This window comes from Balaenoptera borealis (assembly GCF_965194805.1).
Source record: "Balaenoptera borealis genome assembly, chromosome: 12".
Taxonomy (NCBI): Eukaryota; Metazoa; Chordata; class Mammalia; order Artiodactyla; family Balaenopteridae; genus Balaenoptera; species Balaenoptera borealis.
In genome coordinates, this window is record NC_138869.1 from 49,824,554 (window position 1) to 49,839,912 (window position 15,359).

Here is a 15,359-nt window from a genome sequence, read left to right on the forward strand (position 1 = left end):
TCCCTTACCCCTATCTTGCCTCTCCTCCATCCCTCTTACCGCTGATAACCACTAGTTTCTTCTCTGTATCTGTGAGTCTGCTTCTTTTTTGTTATATTCACTAGTTTATTTTTCAGGTACCACATGTAAGTGATATCATACAGTATCTGTCTATCTCTATTTCACTTAGCATAATGCCCTTCAAGTCCATCTATGTTGCTGCAAAGGCAAAATCTGGTTCTTTTTTATGGCTCAGTAGTATTCCATTGTATATATGTACCACACCTTCTTTATCCATTCATCTGTTGATGGACATTTAGGTTGTTTCCATGTCTTGGCTATTGTGAAGAGTGTTGCTATGAACATTGAGGTGCATTATCTTTTCAAATTAGTGTTTTTGTTTCTTTCAAATATATATACAGGAATGAAACTGCTGGGTCATAGGGTAGTTCTATTTTTAGTTTTTTGAGAAATATGGAACTAGTTTTAAATTTAAATTTAAATAACCACATGCAGCTAGTGGCTACTGTATTAGAGCAGATCTAAAATGTTATAGTTACTTCTTTGTGTGTTTAATAAAACAGACTATTTATTATCCATCTCCCCCACTAGCCCACAAGGTCCATGAAGGCAGGGCTGCGAGCACTAAGACAGTACCTGGCATGGTCCCTCAATAAATGTTTGCTGAATGAATATAATATCAACATCAAAACAAAGTAACTAAACACATTAGTAGAAAACGGGTGGGTAAAAATATGACTGAACAAAGGTAAACAAAATTGGAGCAGGATTTTCAACGTAAATATCAAAGCAGAATTTAAGGCTAAAATCATTAAATGAGGAAAAGATTGTTTGAGAACTAAAAACGGTATGACCTACAAAGGATATAAGTTGTGAGTCGTTACAAACCATATTAATAAAGAATAAAAAGTAAACCCAACAGTAGTGGGAAACTCCAATCTACCTCTCTCCCAAGCACAGCAAGAAGGCCACAGTGAATACAAACATACAAGCATCATAGTAACAGATGTATATATCAAGCTCTACGATCTAAACTCTGACCACACTTACTCAGTGGGAGGCTGTATAGGATGGTGTTTAGGACTCTGGAATGAAATGTCCTGAGGCCAGTCTTAGCCCCATGGTCAAGGGGGGAGGAACCCTGGGTTAGTTACTCCTCCTTCACGTGCCTGATTACTTCATGTTAACTAGGACTAACAACAATATGTACCTCACCAAGTTACTCAAAGAGTCAAAGGAAATAATCCATGTGAAGAAATTACCATGGTGTCTAACATTTAATATGTGCTGAATGGGCTAGCTATGATTACCACATTATCTACTAAATTCATGACATTTTTTTAATGATTTTTTATTAGAGCACAAAGATAAATTCATAGAATTCCCAAAGGCAGAAATTATACAGGACATATGATGATATAATAAAAGTGAAATAACAAACATAAACTAAAAGCCTAAACATTTGTAAATTTAGAAACACTTCTGTATAACTTAGACAGCAAATGAAAAATAAAAATGCCCGTTAATCACAATCATGTAAATAACACAAATCAAGAGACTGTCATACAGAGTGAAGTCAGAAAGAGAAAAACAAATATCATATATTAACGCATATATGTAGAATTTAGAAAAATGGTACAGATGAATCAGTTTGCAAGGCAGAAATAGAGACACAGATGTAGAGAACAAACGTATGGGCACCAAGGGGGGAAAGTGGGGTTGGGGGGATGAACTGGGAGATTGGGATTGACATATATACACTAATATGTATAAAATAGATAACTAATAAGAACCTGCTGTATTTTAAAAAAATAAAATTAAAAAAAAAACTTTACGATAGCAGATGGGACACTGACACCCACTTTTCTGTTCCCTCAAGAGTCTGCTAAAAGAAAAAAAATTTATAATTAAATAACTGGAGACAGAAAGAAGGGCTGAAAGTAGACCAGAATGTTTGAGGAAATACTAGATGACACACTTAGATGGAATTAGACAGAAAATGAAGAGAAGAAATTCCTGTCTAAGAACCACAGGTAAAGACAGGTCTTCCCAACAAGCCTCAGAGGCTTGGAATAAAGTAAAACAGAAAGCAAGGATTAGTTATAGACAATCATCAGATTAGAGAACTTCACAATGAACAGGTGAGCCAATTAGATCCTGCCTCCTTCCCATCTCCTTCCCTGATACACAGAATAAACCCTCAGTCCTGGCCTCCAGGGTAAAAATGTAAAATTATTCCTACAATGAGCAATCTACTCTGGGGTGGGATACAAGTATGGATGTGGAGAACAGAGAGTGGTCCTCCACACCAGATACTAGAGCAAGGAAAGAGGTTAATGGAAGAAAGCCAGCCCCACCCCAAAGAAAAACCCAACCTGGAAACTAAAGAGGCCTCCAGCCTGCCTACCTGCTCTTCAGCCAGGTGGGCTCCCAACATACAAGTCAACTCGTCAACAGGCGTCATCCACTCACAGGCCAGCCCTTTCCTTTAAAGAAGACGTTGTTGGAGAAACAGACTAAGAGAACCATAGGGGAAATGTGTACTGCCAGCCTCTATGCTGATCAGTTTAACCATTTATTCATAATATAAACTAAGTACCAAAGATCACCAAGCATTTGAGGAATGAACAGCATTAAAAAGCAGGACCATGATGAAAACGAAGTGATCCACAGGTTAAAAACAATAAAATTTTTATAATCCTAATGTGTAACCTTAAATATTAGTCACAATATTTAACCCTAAATTCGATTCCAAAACAGAATTTTTATAATCCTATAATTTATCCTCAAATTCAAAAGTACATTTTAAATCAAATATAGGCAGCTAGGAAAAAGGACCAATCAGAGAACAAATGAACAAAAACTTGAAAATATGACTGTTGAAATAAAATAGTGATCCTCAGTAAAATGAGCAAGGATAAGTATCAAGCTTGAAAGCTCAAAGGTAAAATCAGGGAAGAGCAGTAAAAGAGAGTTTGGCAGTTCTTCAAAAGGTTGAACACAGAATTACCATATGGCCCAACAATTCCACTACTAGGTATGTACCCAAGAGAAACTAAAACATATGTTCACATAAAACCTTTATACACATGATCAGAGCAGTGTTATTCATAACAGCCAAATGTGGAAGCAACCCAAGTGTCCATTAAGAATGGATACATGAAATATGGTTTATCCATACAATGGAATATTATTCAGTCATAAAAAAGAATGAAGTGGGAATTTCCCGGTGGTCCAGTGTTTAGGACTCCCTGCTTTCACTGAAGGGGCCCAAGTTCGATCCCTGGTCAGGGAACTAATATCCCACAAGCCATGTGGCACTGCCAAAAAAAAAAATGAAGTACTAATACATGCTACAACATGGATGAACCCTGAAAACATTATGCTAAGTGAAAAGATGCCAGTCACAAAAGATCACATTTTGTATATTTATATGAAATATTCAGAATATGCAAATCTATAGACAGAAAGTAGTTTAGTGGTTTCCAGGGACTGAGGGGAAGACGGTAACAGGTACGAGGTCTCAATGGGTGATGAAAAAGTTCTGGAATTCGATAGTGGTGATACATGCACAACTCTGTGATTACACTAAAAACCGCTAAATTGTACAGTTTTAAAAAGTGAATTTCCATCATATCAGGAAACTAAAAAAGAAAAATCACATGATCATATCAATATATGCAAAAAAAGCATTTGACAAATTCCAACACCCATTCATGACAAAAACTCAGTAAACTAGGAATAGAGGGAACTTCTTTAACTTGATAAAGACTACCTACAAAAAAATACAGCTAACATCATATTTAATGGTGATAAACTCAAAATTTTCCCACTAAGATCAGGTACAGGGACTTCCCTGGTGGTCCAGTGGGTAAGACTACATGCTCCCAATGCAGGGGGCCCGGGTTTGATCCCTGGTCAGACAACTAGATCCCACGTGCATGCCACAACTAAGAGTTCTCATGCCACAACTAAGAAGCCCACGTGCCACAACTAAGAAGCCCACGTGCTGCAACTAAGAAGCCCACGTGCTGCAACTAAGAAGACCACATGCCGCAACTAAGACCTGGCGCCGCCAAAATAAATAAATAATTAAATATTTAAGGGAAAAAAAGATCAGGTACAAGACAAGGACATCACCTCTCACCACTATTCCTTTATGAATATCACACTGAAAGCTCCAGGTAATGCAATAAGACAAGAAAAGGAAACAAAAGGTATACAGATTGGGAAGGAAGAAATAAAACTGTTTGCAATGATATGACTGTCTATACAGAAAATCCTGAAGAATTAACAACAACAAAAAAACCTCCTGGAACTATTAAGTGATTACAGCAAGGTGCAGGATACAAGGTTAATATATAAAAGTCTTACCAGCAATAAGCTTGTAGAATTTGAAATTAAAAACACAATACCATTTACATTAGCACCCAATAAGTGAATATGCAGGAACAAATCTAATAAAATATGTATAATATCTATATGAGGAAAACTACAAAGCTCTATGGAACAAAATCAAAGAAGTAAAGAAATGGAGAGTATTCCATGTTCATGAATAAGACTCAATATTGTCCTGATGTCAATTCTTCCCAAATTGATCTGTAGATTTGATGTGATTCCAACCAAAATCCCAGCAAGTTATTTTGTGGATACTGACAAACTGATTCTAAGGTTTATATGGAGAGGCAAAAGATCCAGAATAGCCAACAATACTGGAGAAGAGCAACAAAGTTGGAGGACTGATGCTACCTGACTTCAAGACTTACTACAAAGCTACAGTTTTCAAGACAGTGTGGTATTGGCAAAAGAACAAATAGATCAGTGGAACAGAATAGAGAGCCCAGAAATAGACTCACATAATCAAATGATCTTTGACAAAGGAGCAAAGGCAATACAATGGAGCAAAGATAGTCTTTTCAATGAATGGTGTTGGAATAACTAGACATCTACAAGAAAAAAAATGAATTTAGACACAGACCTTACACCCGCTCACAAAACTTCAACTCAAAACAGATCACAGACTTAAGTGTAAAATGCAAAACTATAAAACTCCTAGAAGATAACATAGAAAACTTAGATGACCTTGGGTGTAGCAATGACTTTTTATATACAACATCAAAGGCATGATCCATGGAAGAAATAATTGATAAGCTGGACTTCATTAAAATTAATAACTTCTGTTGTGCAAAAGGAATGTTGAGAATGAGAAGATATGCCACAGACTGGAAAAGAATATTTGCAAAAGACCCATCTGATAAAAAACTGTTTTCCAAAATATACAAAAACCTCTTGAAACTCAACAATAAGAAAACAACCTGATGAAAAAATAGGCCATAGACTTGAACAGACACCTCACCAAAGAGGATATACAGATGGCAAATAAGCATATGAGAAAATGCTCCACACCATATGTCATCAGGGAAATGCAAGTTAAAACAACAAGATACCACTGCACACCTATAAAAATAGCCAAAATCCAGAACACTGAAAATACCAAATGCTGGCAAGGATGTGAAGCTACAGAACTCTCATTCATTGTTGATGAGAATACAAAATGGTACAGTCACTGTATAAGACAGTTTGGTGATTTCTTACAAAACCAAATATACTCTTACCACACAATCCAGAAATCAGGCTCCTCAGTATTTACCCAAAGAAGCTGAAAACATATGTCCACATGGATGTTAACAGCAGCTTTACTCATAATTGTCAAAACTTGGAAGCAATCAAGATGTGCTTCAGTATGTGAATGGTCAAATAAACTGTGGTACCTGCAGACAATGGGATACTTGGCACTAAAACGAATGAGCTATCAAGCCATGAAAAGACATGGAGGAACCTGAAATGAATGTTACGAAGTAAAAGAAGCCAATCTGAGAAAATTACATACTTTATGATTCCAACTACATGACATTCTGGAAAAGGAGAAACTATGAAGGTAATAAAAAGTTCAGTGGTTGTCAGAGGGATGAATAGGCAGAACACAGTAGATTTTGGGGGCAGTGGAAATACTCTGTATAATACCACAGTGATGGATACACATCATTATACACTTGTCCAAACCCACGGAATGTACAACACTAAGAAGGAATTGTAATGTAAAGTACAGACTTTGGATGATTTTGATGTGTCAATTTAGGATGTACCACTCTGGGCGGGGGATATTGATAATTGGAGAGGCGATGCATATGTGGGGGCAGAGGTATGTGGGAAATCTCTGTTCCTTCCCCTTAATTTGCAGTGAACCGAAAACTGCTCTAAAACATAAACTCAACAAAAACCAAGAAAAGGTGAATTTTTTGGTATGTGAATTGTATCTCAATAAAAGAGTGAGAAAGCAAAAGAAAATTAAGTCAAGAGACACTAAATTTGGGCTTCCCTGGTGGCGCAATGGTTAAGAATCCACCTGCCAATGCAGGGGACACGGGTTCGAGCCCTGGTCCGGGAAGATCCCACATGCCGCAGAGCAAATAAGCCCGTGCGCCACAACTACTGAGCCTGCGCTTTAGAGCTCATGTGCCACAACTACTGAGCCCACGTGCCACAACTACTGAAGCCCACGTGCCTAGAGCCCATGCTCCACAACAAGAGAAGCCACTGCAATGAGAAGCCCGCGCACCACAAGGAAGAGTAGCCCCCACTCGCCACAACTAGAGAAAGCCCGCACACAGCAACAAAGACCCAACACAGCCAAAAATAAAAATAAATAAATAATAAATTAATAAATAAATAAATAAGCAAGGAAAAAAAAAAAGAGAGAGACACAAAATCCCACACCCATCCTACAGGAGTTTCAGGAGCAGAAAAAGGATGAAATAGAGATGAGGAAATCATAAGGAAATAGGAAAGCGAAAGAAAGGCTGCAGCATTTAACAGACCGACTGGCAAAGCAAATTAGTAAAAAGGGATACCTAGATACATTCTAGTAAAATTTTGCAAGCCTGGAATATAAAGAAAAATTCTTTTTTCACTGAAAAACAAAATCAAACTGGTCACATATAAGAGGAAGAAAAATTCAGGTTGGCCCCTTAGTCTTCCAGAGCTGCAGCCAGCACATGAGTGAGCAACAAAGCAGCATGGCACAGAGGTGAGTGTGGCCTGAAGGTGCAAGAAGGTCTCATTCAGCCTGCTATGCCTGAGCCCCAAAACCACAGGCAGAAAGCTTCAAGGAAGGAGGAACTCCAGAAGCAGAGCCTCTGAGAGATATTCTACTTAAAAAACAAAAAACAAAACAAAACAAAAAACTACCAAATAATGAAATCCCATCAACCAAGAAGTGAAGTAATTCACAAATGGAGAAACTGTATTTTAAAAATTGACGATGAGCATTTACTTTATTAAAGTATCAAACTATACTAAAAATTAGAAAAATCCTTCCTAGAATATAAATATCAAAGGACCCTAAAATAAACCTGAGAAAGAACAAAGTTGAAATCACATATTCTGATTTCAAAACTTACTACAAAGCTATGGTAATCGAGACACTGTGATACTCACATAAAGACAGATTTATAAACCAAGGGAATAGAATTGAGAGCCCAGAAACAAACCCTCAGCATATATAGTCAAATGATTATCAACAAGAGTGCCAATACCGTTTAATGGGGAGAGGACAGCCTTTTCAACAAATGGTGCTGGGAAAACTGGATATAAACATAACAAAAGAATGAAACTGGACTCTTACCTAACACTGTATTAAAAAAACTAACTCAAAATGGATCAAAAACCTAAATGTAAGAGCTAAAACTATAAAACCCTTAGAAAAAAACAAATGAAAAGATTTATGACACTGGTTTTGCAGTGATTTCTTAGATAGAACACTAAAAGCACAGGCAACAAAAGAAAAAATGAAAAACTAGGTTTCATCGCAACTTAAAACTTTATGCAAAGGGCACTATCAGGGTAAAAAGGCAACCCACAGAACGGAAAAAAGTATTTGTAAGTCATATACCTAATATGTGGTTAATATCTAGAATACATATAGAACTCCCATAAATAAACAACACAAAACCAACCAATTAGAAAATGGGCAAATGACCTGAACAGACATTTCTCCAAAGAAGGTAAATAATGGTGCTCAACATTAGTAATTAGTGAAATGCAAATCAAAACCACAATGACATATAACTTCATACCCATTAGGAGAGCTACTATTAAAAAAAAATTGAAAAAAATAAGGGTTGAAGAGGATGTGGCGAAATTGGAACCCTCATGCATTGCTGGTGGAAATGTAAAATGGAGCAGCCACTGTGCAAAACAGTTATGATGGTATTTCAAGAAGTTGAACATAACATTATCAAATAATCCAGCAATTCCACTCCTAGGTATTTACACAAAAGAGCTGAAAGCAGGGACTCAAACGGTATTTTTGCACCAATGCTCATAGCAGCACTACTTGCAACAGCCAAACGTAGAAGCAACCCAAGCGTCCATCAACAAATGAAAAGATAAACTGTGGCATATACATATATGGAATATTATTCAGCCTTAAAAAAGAATGACAGTCTGATACATGCTACAACACAGATGAACTCTGAAAACATTAAGGTAAGTGCAATAAGCCAGACACAAAAGGACAAATGTATGATCCCACTTATATTAGGTACCTACAACAGGGAAATTCATAGAAACAAAAAGTAAAACAAAGGTTATCCGGGACTGGGAGGAGGAGGGATGGGAGTTACTGGTTAATGGGTAAGAGCTTCTGTTCGGAATAATGAAAAAGTTCTGGAAATTGATAGTGATCGTGGTCGCACAACATACGTATCGCAATATACGTAATGCCACTGAATTATACACTTAAAATGGCTAAAATGGTAAATTTTGTTATGTATATTTTATAATTAATAAAATTTTTTAAATTAAAATATTATGCATTATCTGTGAATTATACCTCAATAAAGTTGATTGGCAAAGGCTATAAAATTTGATAAGTATTCACTGTTAAAAGTTCTAACAAAACGGCACTTTTATACACATTGACTGGGAATGCATGTTGATATCATGTTTCTACAGAGCATTTCAGCAATTTATCAGAAGTCACAAAAATATCTATTGCCCTCTACCCATTCGTTCTAATTCTACAAATCTGCCCTTAGGGGAAAAAGCAAAAATAGGCATGAAGATTTAAGCGCAAAATGTTCATCAATATATTATTTACAATATTATAATACTATCAAAAAATAGGGAAGGGTAAATAAAATGATCAAATATTCATAGCATATAAAAAGAGGCATACCATAAAAAAACTTAAATAATTAGTGACGTTAAAAGAATACATGTTATAAAGTGAAGAGAAACATACAAAACTATATGTTATTTTATTTTGTTTTTCTATATGCTGAACAAAGCCAAGGAATAAACATACATACTTCAACAGTGATTGTCCCCCAGCTAAGTTAAAGACCCTTATCATATGCTATCAAGGTGATATGACCCAGGACAGAGAAGGCCTCGCTGGAAGAAGAAGTATTTGAATGGAGAAAGAGAGTAAAAGAAGGCTCCAAGCATAGGGCTTATCTATCCATATTTTCCTCAAATTAAAACTGTTTTACAATTAAACTTAAATCTAAAAAATGGAAAAAAATAGTACCTGGAAAGGATTAAGAATGTCTGTTTTTTAAAAATCAGCAGAGGGCACCCTATTCAAGGATATAATTTGTTTTAGCTGAAGTGCTGAGATTTTTTTGTTGGTTTCTTTTACAGTGAGCATACCACAATCCTTCTCAAAGTTTAACATGCCCAAAAATGATCTAAAAATCCTATTTTGTAACGCCAGATTTTACCTTGGGAGAGTAACATTAGAAGATGTGTAGGAATAATTATCCAAAAAAGCATTTTGTGAACACCTACTGTTTCCCCTATGTTTTGGCAGCATGGAAGAATAATTACTATCCTACCACTGGCACATTTTACAAAACCCCTTCACATTCAAGTTTTCACAAGCTTCTCAACAATAATACAAGATAAATAGGATTGATAACACCAACTTCCAAACCCCCAAAATACACTAAGCACCCACTAAGAACCAGGCACTGTGCAAGGTATTTCATACACCTACTTCATTCAAAATTTAATTGTATGGGCTTCCCTGGTGGCGCAGTGGTTGAGAGTCTGCCTGCCAATGCAGGGGACACGGGTTCGAGCCCTGGTCTGGGAAGATCCCACATGCCGCGGAGCAACTAGGCCCATGAGCCACAATTACTGAGCCTGCGCGTCTGGAGCCTGTGCTCCGCAACAAGAGAGGCCGCGATAATGAGAGGCCCGCGCACCGCGATGAAGAGTGGTCCCCACTTGCCGCAACTAGAGAAAGCCCTCGCACAGAAACGAAGACCCAACACAGCCATAAATAAAATTAATTAATTAATTTTTAAAAAATTTAATTGTAAAGAATATATATAACAATCACTTTGCTGTACACCTGAAACTAACAACATTGTAAATCAACTATACTTCAATTAAAAAAAATGTGATTGTTACCAAAAATCTATGAAGTTGATACACTATCCCCATTTTACAGATGAGTAAACTGACACTCAGCAGTTATAATAATTTGCCTGGGGGCAGATTTGTGAGCTACACCCACATCTGTCTGAATCCAAGGCACTTTCACCATCCCACAAACAGTCCCCTAGAAGCTGAGACTCAGAAAGAGGTAATCAATCATCTGACCAAGTCTCACTGGCAACCAGAGCACAGAGCCTTCTTACACTTTAATGAGCTTTTCACCAAGTATGCTGCCCCCATATAAGCAAGTACACATCCTTCCATCAGGAGTTTACAGATCACGATCTCATTAGATTTTGTAAACCACCTTAAGGAAAGATAAAGGGGCAAGGGAAAACGCTTTAGAAGCGTAACTAAATTAAAACACAGGGATAATTGTAAAGTATTTGATAAAGAATATTCAAAAGAGTAACCATTAATAAAGCTTCCAGATGTAGTTTACATAACCTTGGAATTATATTTATAATATTAGGATAAGGACTATTTTGAGATCTTTTTAAATGGACAACTGGGATGCCCATAGAAAGTGCTATGGTTCAGAGTCATCATTACTTTAGCCTATTTCGTGATAAGAATTTAGGACTATGTGCTTTTGATAAATATATATGTTTTAACTACTTAATAAAATAATAATTTATTAAGATATAAATATTACTTACCTATCCCAGTTTGGAGCTATTCGCAAATGCTGGGTTAGCAATTGGAACTAGAATAAAAAATTAAGATGTATTTCATTCATGAAATGACACAGAAAGTGACCACTAAGTTAACAAATCAAACCTGTATACATATGAAATGCAAATCCTGCACCAAGGAAATTAATTATATTCAGTGCTTTTGCATCTTTGTAAATATAAGATAAAAATAAAAACTAAGAACAAGAACGTTCAGTTTCTCCAACTCAATTATATTCCCTAAATATGCCTCTGCCCCTCACCCCACAAACACACACCAAGTACCAAATAAGGAACTGTAATACTATCCTGGAAGAAAATGACCTTAAATTTTTTCAAGCCAGTTCCCAAACAAAGGCCCACAAGGGAAAATGCCCCAGACCACTGTAACTCCTTTCTGAGGATGACTTCAAAAGCTCTGCCAAATTCCCACGGTTTCATCGATGAATCAAGACGATCCAGGAAATATCTCCAGCGGAAGAAGGAAAAAAAAAAGTCTTAGAGACTCAGTTCCGCGTTCAGTGTCACATCGGAAACCTTGGAATTTACCAGGAAGACCCAGTAAAAAGAGCCTGTATTCCACATGGGCAGTTCACTCCAGCAGCTGATGAAAAGACCTCTGTCTTATGATTTCACAGATGAAAAATACCTTACAAGTTAACGTAAAATGCAAGCTGAGCGTCACCAAAGGAGTTGTTCAAAATCACTGTCGATTCAACTGCTTTTAGATCTAAGCATTAAACAGAGGACAATTCTGGGAAACCTATCATCTTGATGAGTCACTTTTTTTCACTGTAATTAAATCGTATTAGTATTTTAGCACTTGTTTTAACCTCTACAGAAATAAAAGAGTTACGTGCAGAAGGAGAGCTGCAAGTCCGTGATAGGAGTCTTTACTTCACGACTTAACTACGTACCAGGGGTGAGTGGAGGAGCCTGGTGGCCACCTCCCTGTGCCCGGCCGCCACGCACAAGTAGCAAAGGAGATTCAGCTTGGCTCGGGAGGCCGCTGTGCTCTTCTCGGGGGAGTCGATCTGTGAGCACACTTGTTGCAAAAAGTCATTCCAATCTTGGTCTTTTAGAAATACTAATTTATCCACTGCAGAGGAAAGAAAATATTAAAAGTGGGGATCATGTGAAAAAGGACTGCTGAGAACATTACAAGAGGAATAAAATGGAACACAGAATGTCAATACCTAAGGTGAGGGCAAACAGAAAATTATAACTTTACACTGTCAAAACCAAAAATACTCCAAAGACGTCCCTACTTTTATGTGCTCTTCTACGTGCATCTCTTTTTCTCCCCATGGAGACGTTTTGAACTATGTCAATGGAAACCTATGCTTAAAAAAAGAAGGTAGATGCCTAAATTTAGGAGAATGTTCTTGCAACCAAGAACATAACAAAATGCAAACTTAAATAAAACTGTACTATGGAAAAAACAAGATACCCTTTGCATAAATAAAGCAACCTAGCCTTAAAGTACTGGAAAAGCCAAAATTTCTACAGATGTTATAAGGTCCCAGTGAAATTACTAGTAAACATAACTAGGTTAATACAAAGCTGAAATCATCTGGGAGTCCCACCTCCAAACCCCTATACAAACAAAAGACAAAAACTGGGAAATGAAATGCCAGCTAAAATTAACATAGTTTCACCTAATCTCTATATTTAAACAAAATAAGCTATAACAATAATTTCCTAAAATAATTCAAAGTAAAGGGGGAAAGGGACGGAATATTATTTTGAGATAATTTTCCTCTAAGTTTTCATAAATAGTGCTTCTACTTGGAATAGTTTATTTAAATTTGAACATACGTTGTTTATTTTGAATTTACTTTGATTTCATTTCAAATCATAGATTCTACTCTAGCTATGATGAAGAATTTTTCCAGATCTAGTTTAACAGCTTAAAATATAACTTATCAAACAAAATACATCAAAATGTAAGGTATAAGAAAAATTCTTATACTCACCCTAAGTAAGACTTTCTGTTAGGGGAAAGGAAATGTAATAATCAACCTTTAAGTATCTCCAGTCCTACATCAACCCCACAAAAGCGAACCATCTGACCCTGATCTCAACTGCCCTACTCCCTCAAGTAGAATCTCAATTCTTCATTGTGGTTTCCAACCCTCTGTACCCATAAGAGCACCATTAATGTTCGAAAATTCAACTGGCTCTACAAGAGAAAGGACAGGAGAAGGGCCCACCCATTCAACAGGAAAACTCGCCCAGTTTCATAGGAACTTTCCCACTCACAAGAGTACTGAGCAGCCTAGACCCAGCTGAGTAAGGTCAAATGCTGGCTCAAATGGATTACAGGTTGTTTATAATTTATACAGTGTCTCAAGCATATAGCCAGTTGGCAAGAAAATAAAAATTTAGCTATTCATAAATAAAATATTCCATTTGCTATTAAATTTCATATTTGTATTTGTCTGCCATGAATCTATGTGCTTGATAAGCCCTTTATGATCCTACCTGAATGTGCTGGTAGATGCAATATTTTCGGATCATATTTAATTGGTGGTTGTTTCATTATCTGTGGTTAAAAAAACAAAACAAAACCTTTTAAGATGGGTATCTATCTCCTGATATGTCTCCTATATCAGATTATAAATCAATGCGGACAGAAAAAAACACTGTAAAATTTATGACCAAAAAAGAATAAGCATTCAACAAAGCCTTTTCAGATTAAAATATACAAATATAGGTAATAACGTATAAAATAAAATCATTCCAATTGGTATCTTCAATAAAATAAAGCTTCATGGAAAAGGGTCACCCTATCCTGGCTTACTCTTAGGCTAATTTACCTCTAGGTTAGAAATTTAGTTACTCAACAAATATTTATTGGATACCTACCAGGGTGAGGCACTATACTAAGTGCTAAGGGGGATACAAAGACATAAAAGACATGATCCTACTGCCAGAGAGCTGACACATTGGTTAGAAAGATAAGACAAACATCTGTGAAACAACAGAAAAACATGAAATATTTAAATTAGAATGCAAAACAGGCAGGACATAATTACAGACAAAATACTTCGGAGAAATGTTTCTAAAAAGATAGAGAATCAGAAAGGACTTTAGGTTGATGTGGTCAGGGCAGGGTTTATGGAAGACCTGGAAAGTGGCATGAGGTCTTGAAGAGTGGTTAGGACTTGATGATTGAATTGGCGAAGATACAATTTCATGAATAGGAAAGCACACGATTTCCTTGAGCAAAGTGAGGAAAACGTATAGCAGCTGGATCCATGAGTTTGGAATAACTGGGGTACTTCAACGTGACACTTTTAATTAAAAAATTCAACCATCGAACTTCCCTGGTGGCGCAGTGGTTAAGAATCCTCCTGCCAGTGCAGGGGACACGGGTTCAAGCCCTGGTCCGGGAAGATCCCACGTGCTGTGGAGCAACTAAGCCCGTGAGCCACAACTACTGAGCCCGAGTGCCACAACTACTGAGCCCGAGTGCCACAACTACTGAAGCCCGTGCGCCTAGAGCCCATGCTCCGCAACAAAAAGAAGCCCCCACAATGAGAAACCCGCACTCCGCAATGAGGAGTAGCCCCCACTCACCGCAACTACAGAAAGCCCACATGCAGCAACGAAGACCCAATGCAGCCAAAAATAATTAATTAAAAAAAAAATTCAACCACCATTTCTATGTCTAACTTCTCCAAAACCTCTCTATAGAGCATCTTTTAAACTTCTGCTGGTAGTATTCTCACCAAAAATGCATATCCTCATTCTAATCATGAGAAACACTTAGGCAAACCCAAATTGAGGGACATTCTACAAAATATTAATACCTGCCCAGTACTCTTCAAAGTGTCAAGGTCATGAGAGACAAGGAAAGAATAAGAAATTACCACATGACTGTAAAGGACAAGGACAGATTGGATCAAACTAAGGAGGCATAAAAACCAACTGTAACATGGGATCCTGGAACATAAGAAGAAGAGCACTGGTGGCACAACTGATGAAATTCAAATCAGTTCATCAGTTAATAGCACTGTACCAATGTCAGTCCCCTGGTTTTGCTAACAGTACTGTGTTCCTGTACAATATTAACACTAAGAGAAGCTGGGTAAAAGGTATACAGTAAGTCTACTATTTTTGAACCTTTAAGTCTAAAATTAGTTCAAAATTAAAAGTTAAAAAAAAAACTTCTAA

General features: G+C 36.9%; 1 protein-coding gene across 8 annotated transcripts in view; it reads right to left on the reverse strand.

The window, feature by feature from the left end:
- The window catches only part of ULK4 (unc-51 like kinase 4), a 538,746-nt gene that overhangs the window by 486,887 nt on the left and 36,500 nt on the right, over positions 1-15,359 (reverse strand). For all 8 annotated transcript variants that reach the window (XM_082348367.1, XM_082348366.1, XM_082348364.1 and 5 more), the window contains 3 exons: positions 13,665-13,725; positions 12,098-12,279; positions 11,166-11,212 (listed from right to left, as the gene is read on the reverse strand). In XM_082348367.1, coding sequence (XP_082204493.1) covers positions 11,166-11,212; positions 12,098-12,279; positions 13,665-13,725 — 290 coding nt within the window. The remainder of the gene's footprint in view (positions 1-11,165; positions 11,213-12,097; positions 12,280-13,664; positions 13,726-15,359) is intronic.